The sequence below is a fragment of the Archocentrus centrarchus genome, chromosome 23 (assembly GCF_007364275.1).
Source record: "Archocentrus centrarchus isolate MPI-CPG fArcCen1 chromosome 23, fArcCen1, whole genome shotgun sequence".
Classification (NCBI taxonomy): Eukaryota; Metazoa; Chordata; class Actinopteri; order Cichliformes; family Cichlidae; genus Archocentrus; species Archocentrus centrarchus.
In genome coordinates, this window is record NC_044368.1 from 21,951,047 (window position 1) to 21,965,937 (window position 14,891).

Below are 14,891 nucleotides of genomic sequence, written 5' to 3' on the forward strand. Positions count from 1 at the left end.
ACACTTTTTCAAAGGTGTGTGTATGCCACATTACCTGTGTGAATGACCTGAGTGGGAAATTTCTGAAGTTATTATAGGCATTCCTTTTTTCTGTCTTCCCTTTTCATTCTCACCTATTCTCTCTTGTTTTTGATAATGATCTGGTTCATTTGTGTGTGCTTTTGTTTACAGATAATAGTTAAAAAAAACCAAGAGCAGTTCTCTGGGCACAAATGCCTTCTTGATGCCAGAGGTCAGAGTGTCACAGTAACTCAAATAGCCATTTGTTACAAACAAGGTATGAAGAAGAGCATCTCTGAGTGCGTAACATGTTCAGCCTTGAAGCAGATGGCTGACAGCAGCAGAAGACCACACTGGGTGCCACTCCTACATTGGAAAAACATTGCTTTGGCTGATGAACATTTGGATGGTAGGGTCCGAATTCAGCATAAATATGAAAGCATGGATCCATCCTGCCTTGTATCAACAGTTCAGGCTGTTGGTGGTGGTGTGCTGGTGTGGGGGTGGGGGATATTTATCATTATATCTCAATTATTATTATTATTATTATTATTATTTTAAGATTCTATTTACTGAGTGAGATTACCTAAATTCAGCTTAGGTGGGAAAAACTGACAACACTGCTTCAGGGGTCTTGAACCTGCAGCTCAGTAACCACATATGGCTATTTTGCCCATCATCAGTGTCTCCCAGTGGCAATGACAAAAAAAAAAACAAACTAGATCAATATGAACATTTATTTTGTTGAACCTACTGTTGTAGCTATCATGCATATGTAGGCCTGCACATGAACAGCTGGTCCTGAGTCCCCTTAGCTATGCATTCAAGATCCCCATTCTGCAGTCTTGTTACAGCAGGTTAAAAAAATGAATGAGTTAAAGAAAAACCACAGAGCACAGTCTGATGTAAACAAAGGCAATAAAGGGGCACCTTTGAAATGCAAAAGACAAAAAAACTTCGTTTTCCTTGTCCACATAAGAAAATCGCCCTGGAGGGTGACCTCAGGGTGACCTCAGGGTCATAAGAAAAACAAGGCTGCACTGAAAGGTACCATCTTCCAGTTTCTGAAACTCTGCTTGTTGAGGATGTGACTAAATTGTAAGCTGGATTTATTCCGAACAAGTTTGCTGGTGATCATCATCCACTGGGTCAAGAGATTAAAAAAAATTGCAAACAGTCATGGGTAGCAACTAAAGGAACGTTTCACTCCACTTGCATGCTCTGCCACTGCTGACTGAATAAATATGCAGTGAGATATCTTTATTGTCACGGCACAATACGATGATTTTTGTATAAAGCCAGTAAAGCAGACAATCTAAGAAGCCTTTCCAAAATAATCAATCAGCTGCTGATTGCACATGGAGTTCACTGTCCTAAACATGAATGTTCAGTTCAGTCACACAGCTAAAATCTTAACTATCCAACAATTTTTCACAGAATTCAGTTTTAAAGCAGTATCACTGAAAGCACAGAGGCCTGCACTGCCACCCTGTGGACATTAAAGAGCCATTCATTCACTCAGTGAATTAGTCCATTTATTTCTTTGGTTAGACTTGTTTCTAGTTGATAGTTGAGCAGAACTATGCTGGAAATTTGCTGAGGTTATTATTTTACTTAATCACAAGAACTAGATATTCACTTAGAATGCAACAAAGCTCCCACAGAAAGGCACAGAGATGCAGGTCAGTTACAGGATACAGTCCCATGTAGGCACTAGGTGGAGAAGTGGAGCATGAAAATGAGAAGACATTACAGTTTGGTGCTCATCTAGTTACGTCCTTAAAATTGTGACACGGGACACTGGTCTCATGCCTTTCTTGTCTGCTGCTGTTGTGTCATTAATAACTAGTTTGAAATCTGTCCAGAAACAAAGTTTTCAAATATTAGCTTTTGCTCACAAACGCTAACAAAGGATTACAATCTTTCTATTCGAGAACAGTAATGAATGACAGCATTTTAGTACCTCAAAATTGAGCTTTTGAAAAACTCCTTCCAGGGCGATTTTCTTATGTGGACAAGGAAAATGAAGTTTTTTTGTCTTTTGCATTTCAAAGGTGCCCCTTTATTGCCTTTGTTTACATCAGACTGTGCTCTGTGGTTTGTCTTTAACTTATTCATTTTTTTTACCTGCTGTAACAAAAGACTGTAAAATGGGGATCTTGAATGCATAGCTAAGGGGACTCAGGACCAGCTGTTCATGTGCAGGCCTACATATGCATGATAGCTACCACAATAGGTTCAGCAAAATAAATGTTCATATTGATCTAGTTTGTTTTTTTTTTTGTCATTGCCACTGGGAGACACTGATGATGGGCAAAATAGCCATATGTGGTTACTGAGCTGCAGGTTCAAGACCCCTGAAGCAGTGTTGTCAGTTTTTCCCACCTAAGCTGAATTTAGGTAATCTCACTCAGTAAATAGAATCTTAAAATAATAATAATAATAATAATAATAATTGAGATATAATGATAAATATCCCCCACACCAGCACACCACCACCAACAGCCTGAACTGTTGATACAAGGCAGGATGGATCCATGCTTTCATATTGTTTATGCTGAATTCGGACCCTACCATCCAAATGTTCATGAGACCAAGCAATGTTTTTCCAATGTAGGAGTGGCACCCAGTGTGGTCTTCTGCTGCTGTCAGCCATCTGCTTCAAGGCTGAACATGTTACGCACTCAGAGATGCTCTTCTTCATACCTTGTTTGTAACAAATGGCTATTTGAGTTACTGTGACACTCTGACCTCTGGCATCAAGAAGGCATTTGTGCCCAGAGAACTCCAACTCAATAGTTTATTTTTTTTTAACTATTATCTGTAAACCCCAAGAGATGGTTTTACAGAAATATTCCAGTGGTTCCGCAGTGCCATCTGGCATCAACAACTATGACAAGTTCAAAGTCACTTAAATCACCTTTCTTCCCCATTCTGCTCAGCATGAACTTCAGCAGGTCATCTCTGCCTAAATACACTGGGTTTCTGCAACCAACAGCATAAGCCAGTTTTCATTTTGAATAATATTATGCTTTAATCCACAACATGTTCATGTTTAAATTACATGTGATTTAGTATTGAGTCACCCAAAGTTGTTATATCAAATTATTTATATAACAGCTTTCAAGATAAATATCACAAAGTGCGTTCACAACCAAAATACTAGAACATAAAAACATAAGTTACCCAGAAGCAAGTTTAAAAAGATGTTTTTAGCTGAGCACATGAAATCAGGGACCTGCTGGGGATTATGGATGTAAACGTTCACTGATGTATGCTTGTGCCCATCCATGAAGAGCTCGAAAAGTCAAAACCAGAATCTTAATGTGGACTCCAAAGTTAATGGGGAGTGAGTGCAACTGAATTAGCAACGGTGTTACATGTGAGTATTTAGAAGAATTTGGAGCCTCGTAGTGGCGTTCTGAACAACCTGCAGATGTGACCAGGAAGCTTTGCGAAGACAAGTAAACAATGAATTACAGTAATCCAGATTTAATGCAATAAAGGGATGAAGAAAAATTTCCAATTCACAGTGTGACACAATAGAACTCAACTTGACAATATTTCTAAAGGGACAGAAGCAAGAGCAGATCAGAGATTTAACATGAGCATCCAAAGTGAAGCCAAAATTCCTGATAGATGTAGCAAATGTGTGAAGGGGCTCTAGAATTTCCATTACTTTAGACACAAATGTGTGGGGGCCACAAACAAGGACTTCTGTTTTCCTCTTTATTAAGTTGGAGAAAATTGTAAGCCATCCAAATTTTAATAGTCTATTGCCTATGCAAGAGCTTGTAGCTTAGAAACATCTTTTGTGAATCCACAAAATTCATTTGAAATTTTTAGTAAACATCTAACTGTAGAGGAAGTACCTGAGAAGTTGGTCTACATGAAGGTTTACGCTCCCACCACTGCTTTAGAAATAGATGTAAATTCACTGGCAGTGTTGTGTAAAATGTCGTATTTTACATGGCTTTCACATAATATTCATTATTATTTAATTTATAATCAGTGACTATTTTGAGATTTTTTTTGTCCTTTTAAAACTGCCATTAAATTAGGTACTTTACATTTTTATCCAGTCATTTGAATTATTTCTCACTTTGTTCAATGCCACCTGCATTTGAATGGTTATTTATGCACTATTGAGTTTTGAACATAAAGGTTAAAGTGTGTCCAAAACTGTGTCTCAAAAATACAACTGTTGCACTGAAAAGATAACTGTGGTGAAAGACATTTTCCTTGGAGCTGAGGCAGCAGAGTCCAGGTTACATCTTTGAGGTAATCAGCAAACTGCTCGATGAGTAACTTTACAACTTTACAATTACAACTTTTTGTTGTTAAAATATTCAGTGTCTAAATTGGTTTATTAGGACTGAGCCTATGCATGAGGCAAAATTACCTTATGTAAATCCTGCTTATGGATCAGTTCGTGAGTTCCAGTATTTCCTGGATTGTTGCTTGACAATCCAAAGGCTCAGTTAAATATCGTTCATCATTAGACCCAACCTCAGCCTGTTTTATAGTTCAAGAATGGAGGATATGCAAGGATGTCTGGAAAACAAATATATCTAGTCAACCCTTTTTAGGGCATATGTAGGACAAGAGAACATTAATCATGTTTTCAATAATTGGAGGTTGTGGGTGGAGACTGTGTGGAAGGTAGTGGGCCACGACCATCTCCCAAGCATCCACCAGATGGACATTCAATCCTTTAAACATTGTCTTAAGTACCTTGTCCTGCTGCAGTGAGTACCAATCACTGTTGGTGATTGTCTCATACAGTGTCAAATTTTTGGGATTTGCAGTTCGAATGACAACCCGTGTGTCTGGAGCCCTGGACAGCAGTCGCACCACTGCCCTGCGGATGCTCTGCAGACGCCGAATGTAGAGCTCAATGGGGAAAGTGCTGAAGTGTGCCCAGATGCCAAGAACTACAACAGTGTCATTGCCTCCAGTCACACTGTCTAGCTCATTGGCAATGTAACGCAGCTCGCTGACTGGGACTTTGGAAAACCGGATAGGTGGACCATGGCAGCGGTATGTCACCAAGATGTTGTGTGCATCGTCCAGAGCCATATAAGGTCCAATTTTTTTCTGGCCATGCAGGTTAAACTCCTTCAGATCTGAAAGTATTAAAGAGGGAATAAATTAAGCTGTACTGTGAAGAAAAGCAAATTGGTCCCAGAAAGGTTTGTGGGGCAGCTACCTGGTAGTGTTGCGTTAAAGTATTCAAACCACTGCCTGATGGTGGAGTCTCCATACATATGAACCACCTTTCCTTTCAGACACTGACTGATGGCTGAGGAAGTGTTGAACTGATGAACTGTGGTGCCATGTAATGCTCTCCACACACCACGGTAGTAGTAGCCAGAGGGTCTAGACTTCAATCCGTGGCTATTCACCATGAATCTATCTGAAAAGTAGTTAAACAAAAAAAAAAAGACAACAGTGTGTTTCTAACCTATTAACAAGGTTGATTAAAGTCTAATCTTTCTGTGACAACTGTGCCTAAGTCAAGCAAACTCTACAGAGAAAGGCCCCAGCCGGGGTTTGAACCTAGAATCGTGTTACTGTGAGGTGACGGTGCTAACTCTACCACTGTGCTATGGACTCTGGACCTCACACAACTCTATTGTTTTGGAGCAGTTGAACCCTATGGCAAAAGGCCATAAAATTCATGGCATAAATTCATAGCAGCTTTGCTGGGAATCATAATCTTTTTTTTACTCAAAACACACCAAATTCAGCAGATATATAAATGTAGAAAACTTATCTTAAATTGATGATTAAAGCAAGAGAGCAGACTTTTAACACTTGATTCATCATACTGCCTTTTATCTACTCAGTTCAGCTACTGGTGTGATGAAGAGATTTCGGAAACTAGCCAGAAAATCCCAAACTTTACCTGGTTCGGCTCATCTCTTATTCGTGGTTATCTTCTGTAGCACCTCTGGTGGAGCTATTTTTAGATCACTTCTGGATCACTGCTGTTATAATCACTTGCACTGTGCACTCTACCCTCTAACCCTTCTTTCTGTTTTCTGAACTGAGCAGTTTCTGTCATATTTCAGGCCTATAGAACAAAATGACTGGGAATCAGAAGTTATTGAGGGTGATCTCTGCCTATACAGCTTCCTAGGGCTAGCCTTGGAAAAACACGCACCCTATTCTAATGGTCATCAAACCATGTCTTTATTGATCAACATCTTATGGACTATCTCTCCACATGAATGGTTACTTTTACTTAGGCCCTTCACCCCTTGCAGAGCATATGCCATCGATGAGTTTCCTCCAGCACACCTGGTTTTGGGCCCTCCTACCAAGCTCAGTCCAGCTTAATCCCATACACTGGATGTCGCTCTCCAAGTACCTTCTGACATTCCAATTCTTTACTCGGATAGTCTTCTTGAGTGTCAGTAGTACGTTTAGCCTCACAGCTTCCATCTGCCTTTCACTGTCTCACATCATAAACATTTGTGTTGATGACCTTACCTCACACAGACTTGGCTTGGCTGGTTTAAGTTTCTCCTGATGACTCTGTAACATCTATTTTTTACAATGTAGGGTTGTTAGCCATAGACCAACCTCCCAAGGAAGGAAACGTGAGGGATCACTCTTTGTCTGGCCCCTACCTTTCGACCTGTTCAGCATGGGTGGCCCTACCAGGAGTTTAAGACTCCAGCTGACATAGCTCTAGAGGTCACTGGGGAAAGTAAACCAACGTCACAATGATAGGGGTGTGATCCAGAGCAAAGGGGATGAATGGTTACATTACATCCAGAAATTCAAGCTTACTCCATGCTACTACCCCTCCTTTAAAGCTTAGATGTTGGCAGTAAAAACTGGGCTTTACCTTTCTTTTTTGGCAAAACAGTGACATTGGCAGATCCCGAAGCTGGAATGAAGACTTTCATGTTGACACCTCTGCGGCAAAGCACACACAATAAAATCTCTTAAATGAACCAGATCATTATCAAAAACAAGAGAGAATAGGTGAGAATGAAAAGGGAAGACAGAAAAAAGGAATGCCAATAATAATTACAGAAATTTCCCACTAATGTGGCATACACACACCTTTGAAAAAGTATCTCCATGGTCATGAAGCTTTGTTTAATCTTTTCCTTGGAGTGATCGATCCTGGCATCACAACTCAGATTCTCTGGCTTGTAGCAGAACCACGGCTCACCTGTACGGAGGTCAGTGTAGTTGCACACAGGCCGCTGGGTTGGACGCAAACATACGTTACAGGTAGTAATTTCACTGATGGAGCCTGAGCGGAAGAGGCTCTTGAAGTAAATCCTGTCAGGGTGTTTTTTGGTCAGCCTGCGCAGCACTGTGACTGCCTCACTGGGGTGAACCAGTGTCACCTGGGAGGACAAAGAATGACATTCCTATGTGTGTATTTGTATTTCCTATGTGGACACACATATAGCACAGATAAAGTCGTGATCAGCTGTGAAAAGCTTGTATTCATAACATCATGATTACTGCTTATGACAACAGCAAAGGGTTGAATATAGACTTGTAAACCACACTTTGGTGCATGATGTATATACATATATATATATACATATGATCATCTTCCCAGTATTATTATGGTTTCAGTTCCTTGAGCAGACAGGTGGAACTAGATGCTAGAACCTCTTTTGACCAGCCACCTATCTCACAGGGTGATATGACCCTTTATAGTTTACCCAAATGTTTAAAATGGGACATTATACTATTTCATGAAAAAATGTTAGTTCAATTTGATGGCAGCCTCTCAAAAGAGTCAGTATGGGGGCAACAAAATACCAGAAAAATAAGTGGTACTAACAAAAAAGAGCCAGAGGAACATTTTGCAATAATTAAGCTAATTGTTAACATGTCAGGAAACACAATTATAGTGTATCACAAAAGTGAGTACACCCCTCACATGTGTGCATATATTTAAGTAGACCTTTTCATGGGACAACACTGACAAAATGACACTTTGACACAATGAAAAGTAGTCTGTGTGCAGCTTATATAACAGTCTTCATGTAGCACAACAATTTGTCTTTTAAGGTCCTCAGAGAGTTCTTTGCCATGAGGTGCCATGTTGGAACTTTCAGTGACCAGTATGAGAGAGTGTGAGAGCTGTACTACAAAATTGAACACACCTGCTCCCTATGCACACCTGAGACCTAGTAACACTAACGAGTCACATGACATTTTGGAGGGGAAATGACAAGCAGTGCTCAATTTGGACATTTACGGGTGTAGTCTCTTAGGGGTGTACCAGGGTTATTATAGTTAATGAAAACGAACGAAATAACGAAAACTGAAATTGAAAAAACATTGTCGTTAACTGAAATAAATAAAAACTATAATTAAAAGGAAAAAACGATAACTAATTAAAACTGAATTGTGAGTTTACAAAACTAACTAAAACTAACTGAAATTATCCATAAACTGACTTTCATTTACTTTTTTTTTTTTTTTAAAGCCTTGTGGATTGATATGAAATCATTTTTTCCGCTCTCCGAGTTTAAGCTGGGAGCACCATAGGGCAACTGTGTGAGTGCGTGCGCATGTGCGTGCTCACCGCACTGGTCCGCAAAGTAATGGCTGCGGTCTGCCGACAAAGTCCCGTATGGAGGTTCTTTGAGTACAAGAGTACAGATAGAATCGAAAGTCCTGTTGTGGATGATGAAAAATGTGCGGAACACTTCTCAGTCAGGAAAAACCAGCAACATCAAAGTCCACCTGAGAAGCGCACAGCGGCTACAGAAACTGCTCTGATCCTACCAGGTAACCTGGCCTGCGCCTCTGGAGAAATGTGACTAGTTGTCGGGTCCACGCAGCCCAGAACGTTGTGACTAAACTGTTGCGTCCTTGTGCGTTTCCGGCTACTTTATCAGTGAGAGAATAACAATCAGGAATAATAATCAACGCATCAATATAAGGACTCACAACTGTCAGCAAATTCCTGGTAGGAGACTGCTGAAACTATCAGGATGGACGTGAAGGAATGAAGAAAGTGAAAAAAAAAAACCAGGGACAAATATGTTTGCAGCCAAAAACTGAGCACAAAGAGTGAGGACCAAAAAAGAAGTCCCAACCTGCACCGCATATAAAACACCTGCACACGACCACAAGGTAATTAACACACACAATCCAGCTACACAAGCATAAATGTGGACATGAGGTCGGCAACTTCCGTAGGTTGTGTACAGAGGTTGCAAAGACCCTGCAAGTTTAATTAGCGAGCATCTAACCAAGCTAGCTCCAAAACAGAAGCAGCTTCAGGTGGTGAGAACATCAGGATGCAGCTGGATTTGAGCTTTGACTCCTTCAAAGAGTTTGTTTTTGTCAAACACCACATGTAGGTGTTGTTAATCTGCTGCACTGATGCTGAAGTTTATTGTGGAGTTTATTGAGTTTGGGAGTTCATGTTTTTCTTTGTTTCTCCCTGTTGATGTTCATGTGTGTCCTTAATATTACACACATTTAGCACGTCTTGTGAACAGTTGGTTGTTGAATATATTTCTTTAAACGGTATCTTTTGTCAAGTTTTCATTACACAATAGTCACTTTTGTGCCTTGAATCTTGCACCTGATTAGGTATGAAAATACTAAAACTAATACTGAAACTAACTGAAACTAACTAAAACTAAGCATGAAACCAAAAATAAAAACTAATAAAAATGAGAAAAAACCACTCTGAAAACTAATTAAAACTAACTGAAGAGAAAAAAAAGTAAAAACTAACTAAAACTAAACTATAATGTAAAATCCAAAACTATTATAACCCTGGGGTGTACTCACCTTTGTTGCTGCTGGTTTAGACATTAATGGCTGTATATTGAGTTATTTTGGGGGAAGAATAAATTTACACTGTTATATAAGCACAGACTACTTTTCATTGTGTCAAAGTGTCATTTTGTCAGTGTTGTCCCATGAAAAGATCTACTTAAATATCTGCAGAAATGTGAGGGGTGTACTCACTTTTGTGATACACCGTAGGTATAAAAAGAAGTAAAGAAGCAGGGAAAAAAACTGCAGATGCACAAAATGGCATCTACAAATTTTGGAGCAATTTCACAATAATGTTCCTTAATGTAAAATTGTGAAAGTTTTGAATATTTTATCATCAACAGTGCATAGCATCAGCAAAGGATTCTGGGAATCTGGAGAAAGGACAAGGCACAGAGTGGTAAACATGGCCCCGTCCCAATGTTTTCAACACATGTTGGTGCCATCAAATTCAAATGAGCCTTTTTCTTTCTTAAAATTGTACATTTTTTTTCTCAGTTTAAACATTGTATATGTTGCGTGTGTTCTATTATTTGCAAATGATTTAAGTATGACTTTGTTTACGTTCTACACAGTGTACCAACATTTTTTAAATTGGGGGAGTATGATATATGCAGTGATGCATATAGTTGGTTATAGTAAAAATCATGTTTTAGCATCAGTTTTAGCATTACCTCAACCTCCGCGTTTCCTTCCCAGGGTAAATAGAATACAGTGGAGTAGGAGCCATTGAAATGATCCACCACTTGTCCTGCCACACCTGCACCAAGAGTCGGGTTGTGCAGTCGGGCGAGTAAGACGTCTCCCCCAGACTTCTTTGGATGGCCATGGAAGTCGTACATTTTGACCAGAACCTCCAGATTATCACCTTTGTGCCATTGTCCCCCTCCCCTCCCTGAGAGAATGGTGAAGGTGCTGCGGGAGGGATCACTGATCTTGCTCAGGTAAAGAGGAAATGGTAAAGGTGGAGTTTTAGGCCAAGCAATGGACTTCAGTAAGAGGTGTTCTTCATAAGCCTCTTTAAGGGTCAGTGGTTGGAATTGGCAGAAATTGTAATGTCTGCCTGTATGTGAGATATAGATGTTGGACTTCACAGTATACTGAAAAGAAAGAGAGCAGCAGAGACAAAAACACATCAAACAAATGACTAGTTGGTAACATAGTACAATGAACCATTTTTTTTTTTTTTACAGACACCCAGCAGCCCGCCAAGCATGGAGCCCGGAGCCCGGAGCCCGGGAGCACCCCGCAGGGATCATCTTGGGCCCCCCATTAAAATGGGGGGCCCAAGATGATCCTCCCTTAGTTATACTGCAATAGGCCTAGGCTGCTGGGAGGTTCCCATGATGCACTGTTACTATTAGGAGGATGGGTTGTAATACGCTTTATTTACTGTGCTTACAAGTAACGATAGCTTCCAAAGACAGTTGGAAAGCTATCTGGTAAGGAAACTTCAGTATGTCCACTCATTCAGAAGGTGATGAACCTGAAAAGGTTTCCGGAGTCGTTTTGCTGTGGCCTAAGGGGCAAAATAATGGTTTCAATATTTTGAATGTTTAACATTTCTCATACTTGCACTAAATTAATAGAGTAAATAAAGTAAGTATTTAGTTATGGTTTCCCATTTTTTAATTTTAATTACACAGTATCATCAGAGGTATGGGGTGTGTTATAGAGAATGCTGACCACAGATTAATATGGAGTAGCTCATGTAAGACAAAATTACCAAAATGAAAAATAATTTCTGTTTGGCGATGAGAGCTGTACAATTGGTTGTAATAGGTTTGAAATACATTAGTAGTACTGTGTAGTACTGTGGATTTTAAACAATTTTACTTCAAGAGTGAGGTAATGAAGAAATTTGTTTTTATTTTTACGTTGTATTTGACTGTATTTTGACTCAAATATAATCCCATTTTGTTACTCTCTTCAGAGTGTTTATATTTGAGTTATTAGATTAGAAATTAGAAATGTGTCTTTTATGTATGAAGCTAGTATGCTGACATTTAAGGTGCCCGAGTTCATTTTGTACATATATCTGGTGCGTGTGAAGCTGTTGGAAAGTAAGTTTAAGTGTTGACTGTTTCGCTTGAACAAGTTTTTCCAGTCCTTGCTGTTGTTTAGTTTCTTGTTAATGCTTTCCTTGTTTCCTTACCTGCACCTCTCACCTACTGTCACCAGAAGAACTTGTCTTGGAAAAAATGTCCTGCCTGCCCACTCTCCATTGTCTCCTTCCTTGCCAACATAATCTGTTCCTCATCTGTGATTTGATGATCTGTGATCATCCATTCTTCATATCTTCTTCTGAAAACCTTTTAAGCAGGTTTCTGTTTCTAGCCCATGGATCCCCTTAATTATCAGGCTTCCATCCGGCCTCAGCCAGTGTTCCCTTCTGTTCCCATGACTTATCTCATTCCATCTCCTCCACTAAGTTTAAAAAAAAAGGTTAATAACTAAAAAACAAATCCTCACCTCCATGATGTCCTTGAAATCTATTGCGCAGCTTAGGACAAACACAACCAAGAATAGGAAGATGCAGCCATATTTTTGAATGCAAATGCGGGCTTTCCTTTTGCAGACTTGGAATTTCATGATTGATGAACAGTCCTCATCTTTGGCCGCAGTGTGGCACTGTGAGCACCTCACCTAGTAATAGATGAAAGGGAAAAAAGGGGGGTTGGTAACTAACAGAAGTAAACATAACCATTTAACCAAAGCTAAAACTAAAGGTGGAATGGAACAAGCCCAACTTATTTGCTTTTTAAACTCATAGTTTTCCTCTTTTTCCTTTTTTTTGCTGATCCACGTACAGTGTGCTGCATGATAATGAAAAGCAGCATGAAGTGAAACACATTTGATCTTTGCAATCACAGAAGATGCTCAACATTTGCCAGTTACGATGCATAAGTCTTCAACATGGCTGAACTAAACATGGAGCAATTTTTGATTAAAAAAAGAAAAACTGTAGGGAGCTGCAAAACACATCTGAACCTTATAATGAAGGTCCTGAAAATTAGCTTATCAAGATAACAGGTGTGAATAATTATTATTATTTTTCCCAACATGTGAATACTCTGTTTATGATTATTTGGTACTTTAACCTTTTATTACAATAGCACCATGCTTTGGTTGCATTACAGGATTATGAAACTAAAACAATGTGTCATGATCCTGGACCGGTGGCCCAGCGTTCTGAGTTTTCTTTTGTGTAGCTTTCTTTTGTTGTATTTTTCAGGTTGTGTTTCTTATATATTGTTTTGAGTATGCTGTTTAGTCTCCCTTGTTTTTGTGTATGTTCCCTTAAGTTTTCAGTGTTAGGTCTGCGTCTGTTATGTTTACTCAGTTCCTGTTTTATTTTGACGGTCTGTTTCCTGTGCTTTGTGTTTAGTTTTGCTTCCCCTTGTCATTAGGTTCATTTGGTTCACCTGTCGTCCCCTGCTGTTTCCACTTGCCCTAATCCCCTTCTGTATATTTAAGCCCTTAGTTTTCCCTCTGTTCCTTGTTCGGGTCCTCGTCAGTTTTTGCCTGTGTGTTTTGTCTTCGAGTTCCTAGTGTCTGCTTTCGAGTTTTCTGTTTTGTAATTGTTTGAGTTATCAAATAAACCTCCCTCCAAACCTGCTCTCGCCGTGTCCTGCACTGGGGTCCTCCCTGCCTTGCCCGCACACAGCCGTGACACAATGAAAACACTTTCTTTTTATTATTATTATTATTATTATTACCCACAAAATGGAACAGTTGCAAAATGAAAGGAAAAACAAAAGGCACCAGACACATTCACATTAGCTGAAGAAATTAAAAAAAAAAAAAAAATTTAATTTGGTGAATAAGCTTGACAGTTTTTACAGCTGGAGAATGTGAAGAATCACTTAGAGCAATAAAAAATAAAATTTAAATATAAAAAAACTACTACATACTTCCATACTTTTTTTGCTAAAGGCCTGGGGATTATGCAGTGCTTCCAGTGAAAAGAGTTTCAAGTCGTTCATCAGATGTAAGAAAACATTTATATATGCATTATGCACACACACACTCCTGTTGATCCTGTTGATCTTGTACAGTTCTAGTCATTCCAGGTCCCATGTGTGTGGCGTCATAGGCTTTCTTGTAGTAAGGCAGTGCTCAGGTCTGGTCTTACAGTCTCGACTGATGCCTCTATCTACCAGTAGCTGATGTTTTCTCCTCTGGTGTTTCTGCCAATTCTTTTCTGGCCCTGCTCATGTATCGAGCCATGTGCTTACTCATCTTAGCTGCTACAAAGCCTGACAGGAGCCCAAGTTGTACTGAGGCAGACTATTGACCGGTAGCTTATTGACCGGGCGTCTCATCCATTAGCAGCTGGTTCATTTGTTCTGCCAGGCGCTCATGGAGTGCAGTTAACTTCTTTAGCCAGTAGGTGTGACTCATGTCAGGGTGTGGGCCTGTCCAGTTCTTCATATTTGAGACTCTTGGATGTCTGCCACTCTGATAGTAACTGGATCCTGTTCAGGGCTGTGGTCTACTCTTAGATCCACTAGCTGCTGAACATTGTTGTTGTGTGTGCATATAGCTCGTGTCTTATCCTATCTATCTATCTATCTATCTGTTTTTGGTCTGTAAACGGACACGGTTTGATTCCAGTTAATTCAATTTCGATTAAACTCAATTTTATTTATATAGCGCCAAATCACAACAGTCGACTCAAGGCGCTTTATATTTTAAGGTAAAGACCCTACAATATGTTTATGCGTTAAAGTCTTAATGTAAAGGAACCTCAGCTACGGTGTGTGACCGTGACCGCGTATAAAGCGTGACTTACAGGATTGTCGTGCTGCAGGAGCGGATCTCTCTCGGTCTGGACCTTAAAGAATCTGCTGACTGGTCCTGCCGAGGCCAGCCTCAGACGTCTACCGTCTTAACTCCGTTATTGACGTCCTTACGTTGTATTTGTGTGTGTATGTTTTAAATCCGACAGCTCTTAACTCTTTCTCCTCACAGCATCGCTCGCTTGATTTCCTGTTTACATGTGACGTCACGCAGTATTACTCCTCCGATGCAGGGCGACAGAAATCTTGGTCCGCTGTGATTCAGCACAGATCTGTTATCTTACGTACCTGCTTGTGTCAATCAGTATG

The 14,891-nt window shown here is 39.8% G+C and overlaps 1 protein-coding gene across 1 annotated transcript; it reads right to left on the reverse strand.

The window, feature by feature from the left end:
• Nucleotides 1-3,091: 3,091 nt before the first annotated feature.
• On the reverse strand, nucleotides 3,092-14,891 carry LOC115773673 (NXPE family member 3-like). The gene is made up of 7 exons (XM_030720530.1): nucleotides 14,576-14,891; nucleotides 12,253-12,426; nucleotides 10,455-10,880; nucleotides 7,078-7,370; nucleotides 6,857-6,927; nucleotides 5,210-5,416; nucleotides 3,092-5,126 (listed from the first exon to the last, which is right to left on the reverse strand). The coding sequence occupies exons 2-7, from the start codon at nucleotides 12,370-12,372 to the stop codon at nucleotides 4,576-4,578; spliced, it is 1,668 nt and encodes a 555-aa protein (XP_030576390.1). The 5' UTR covers nucleotides 12,373-12,426; nucleotides 14,576-14,891; the 3' UTR covers nucleotides 3,092-4,575.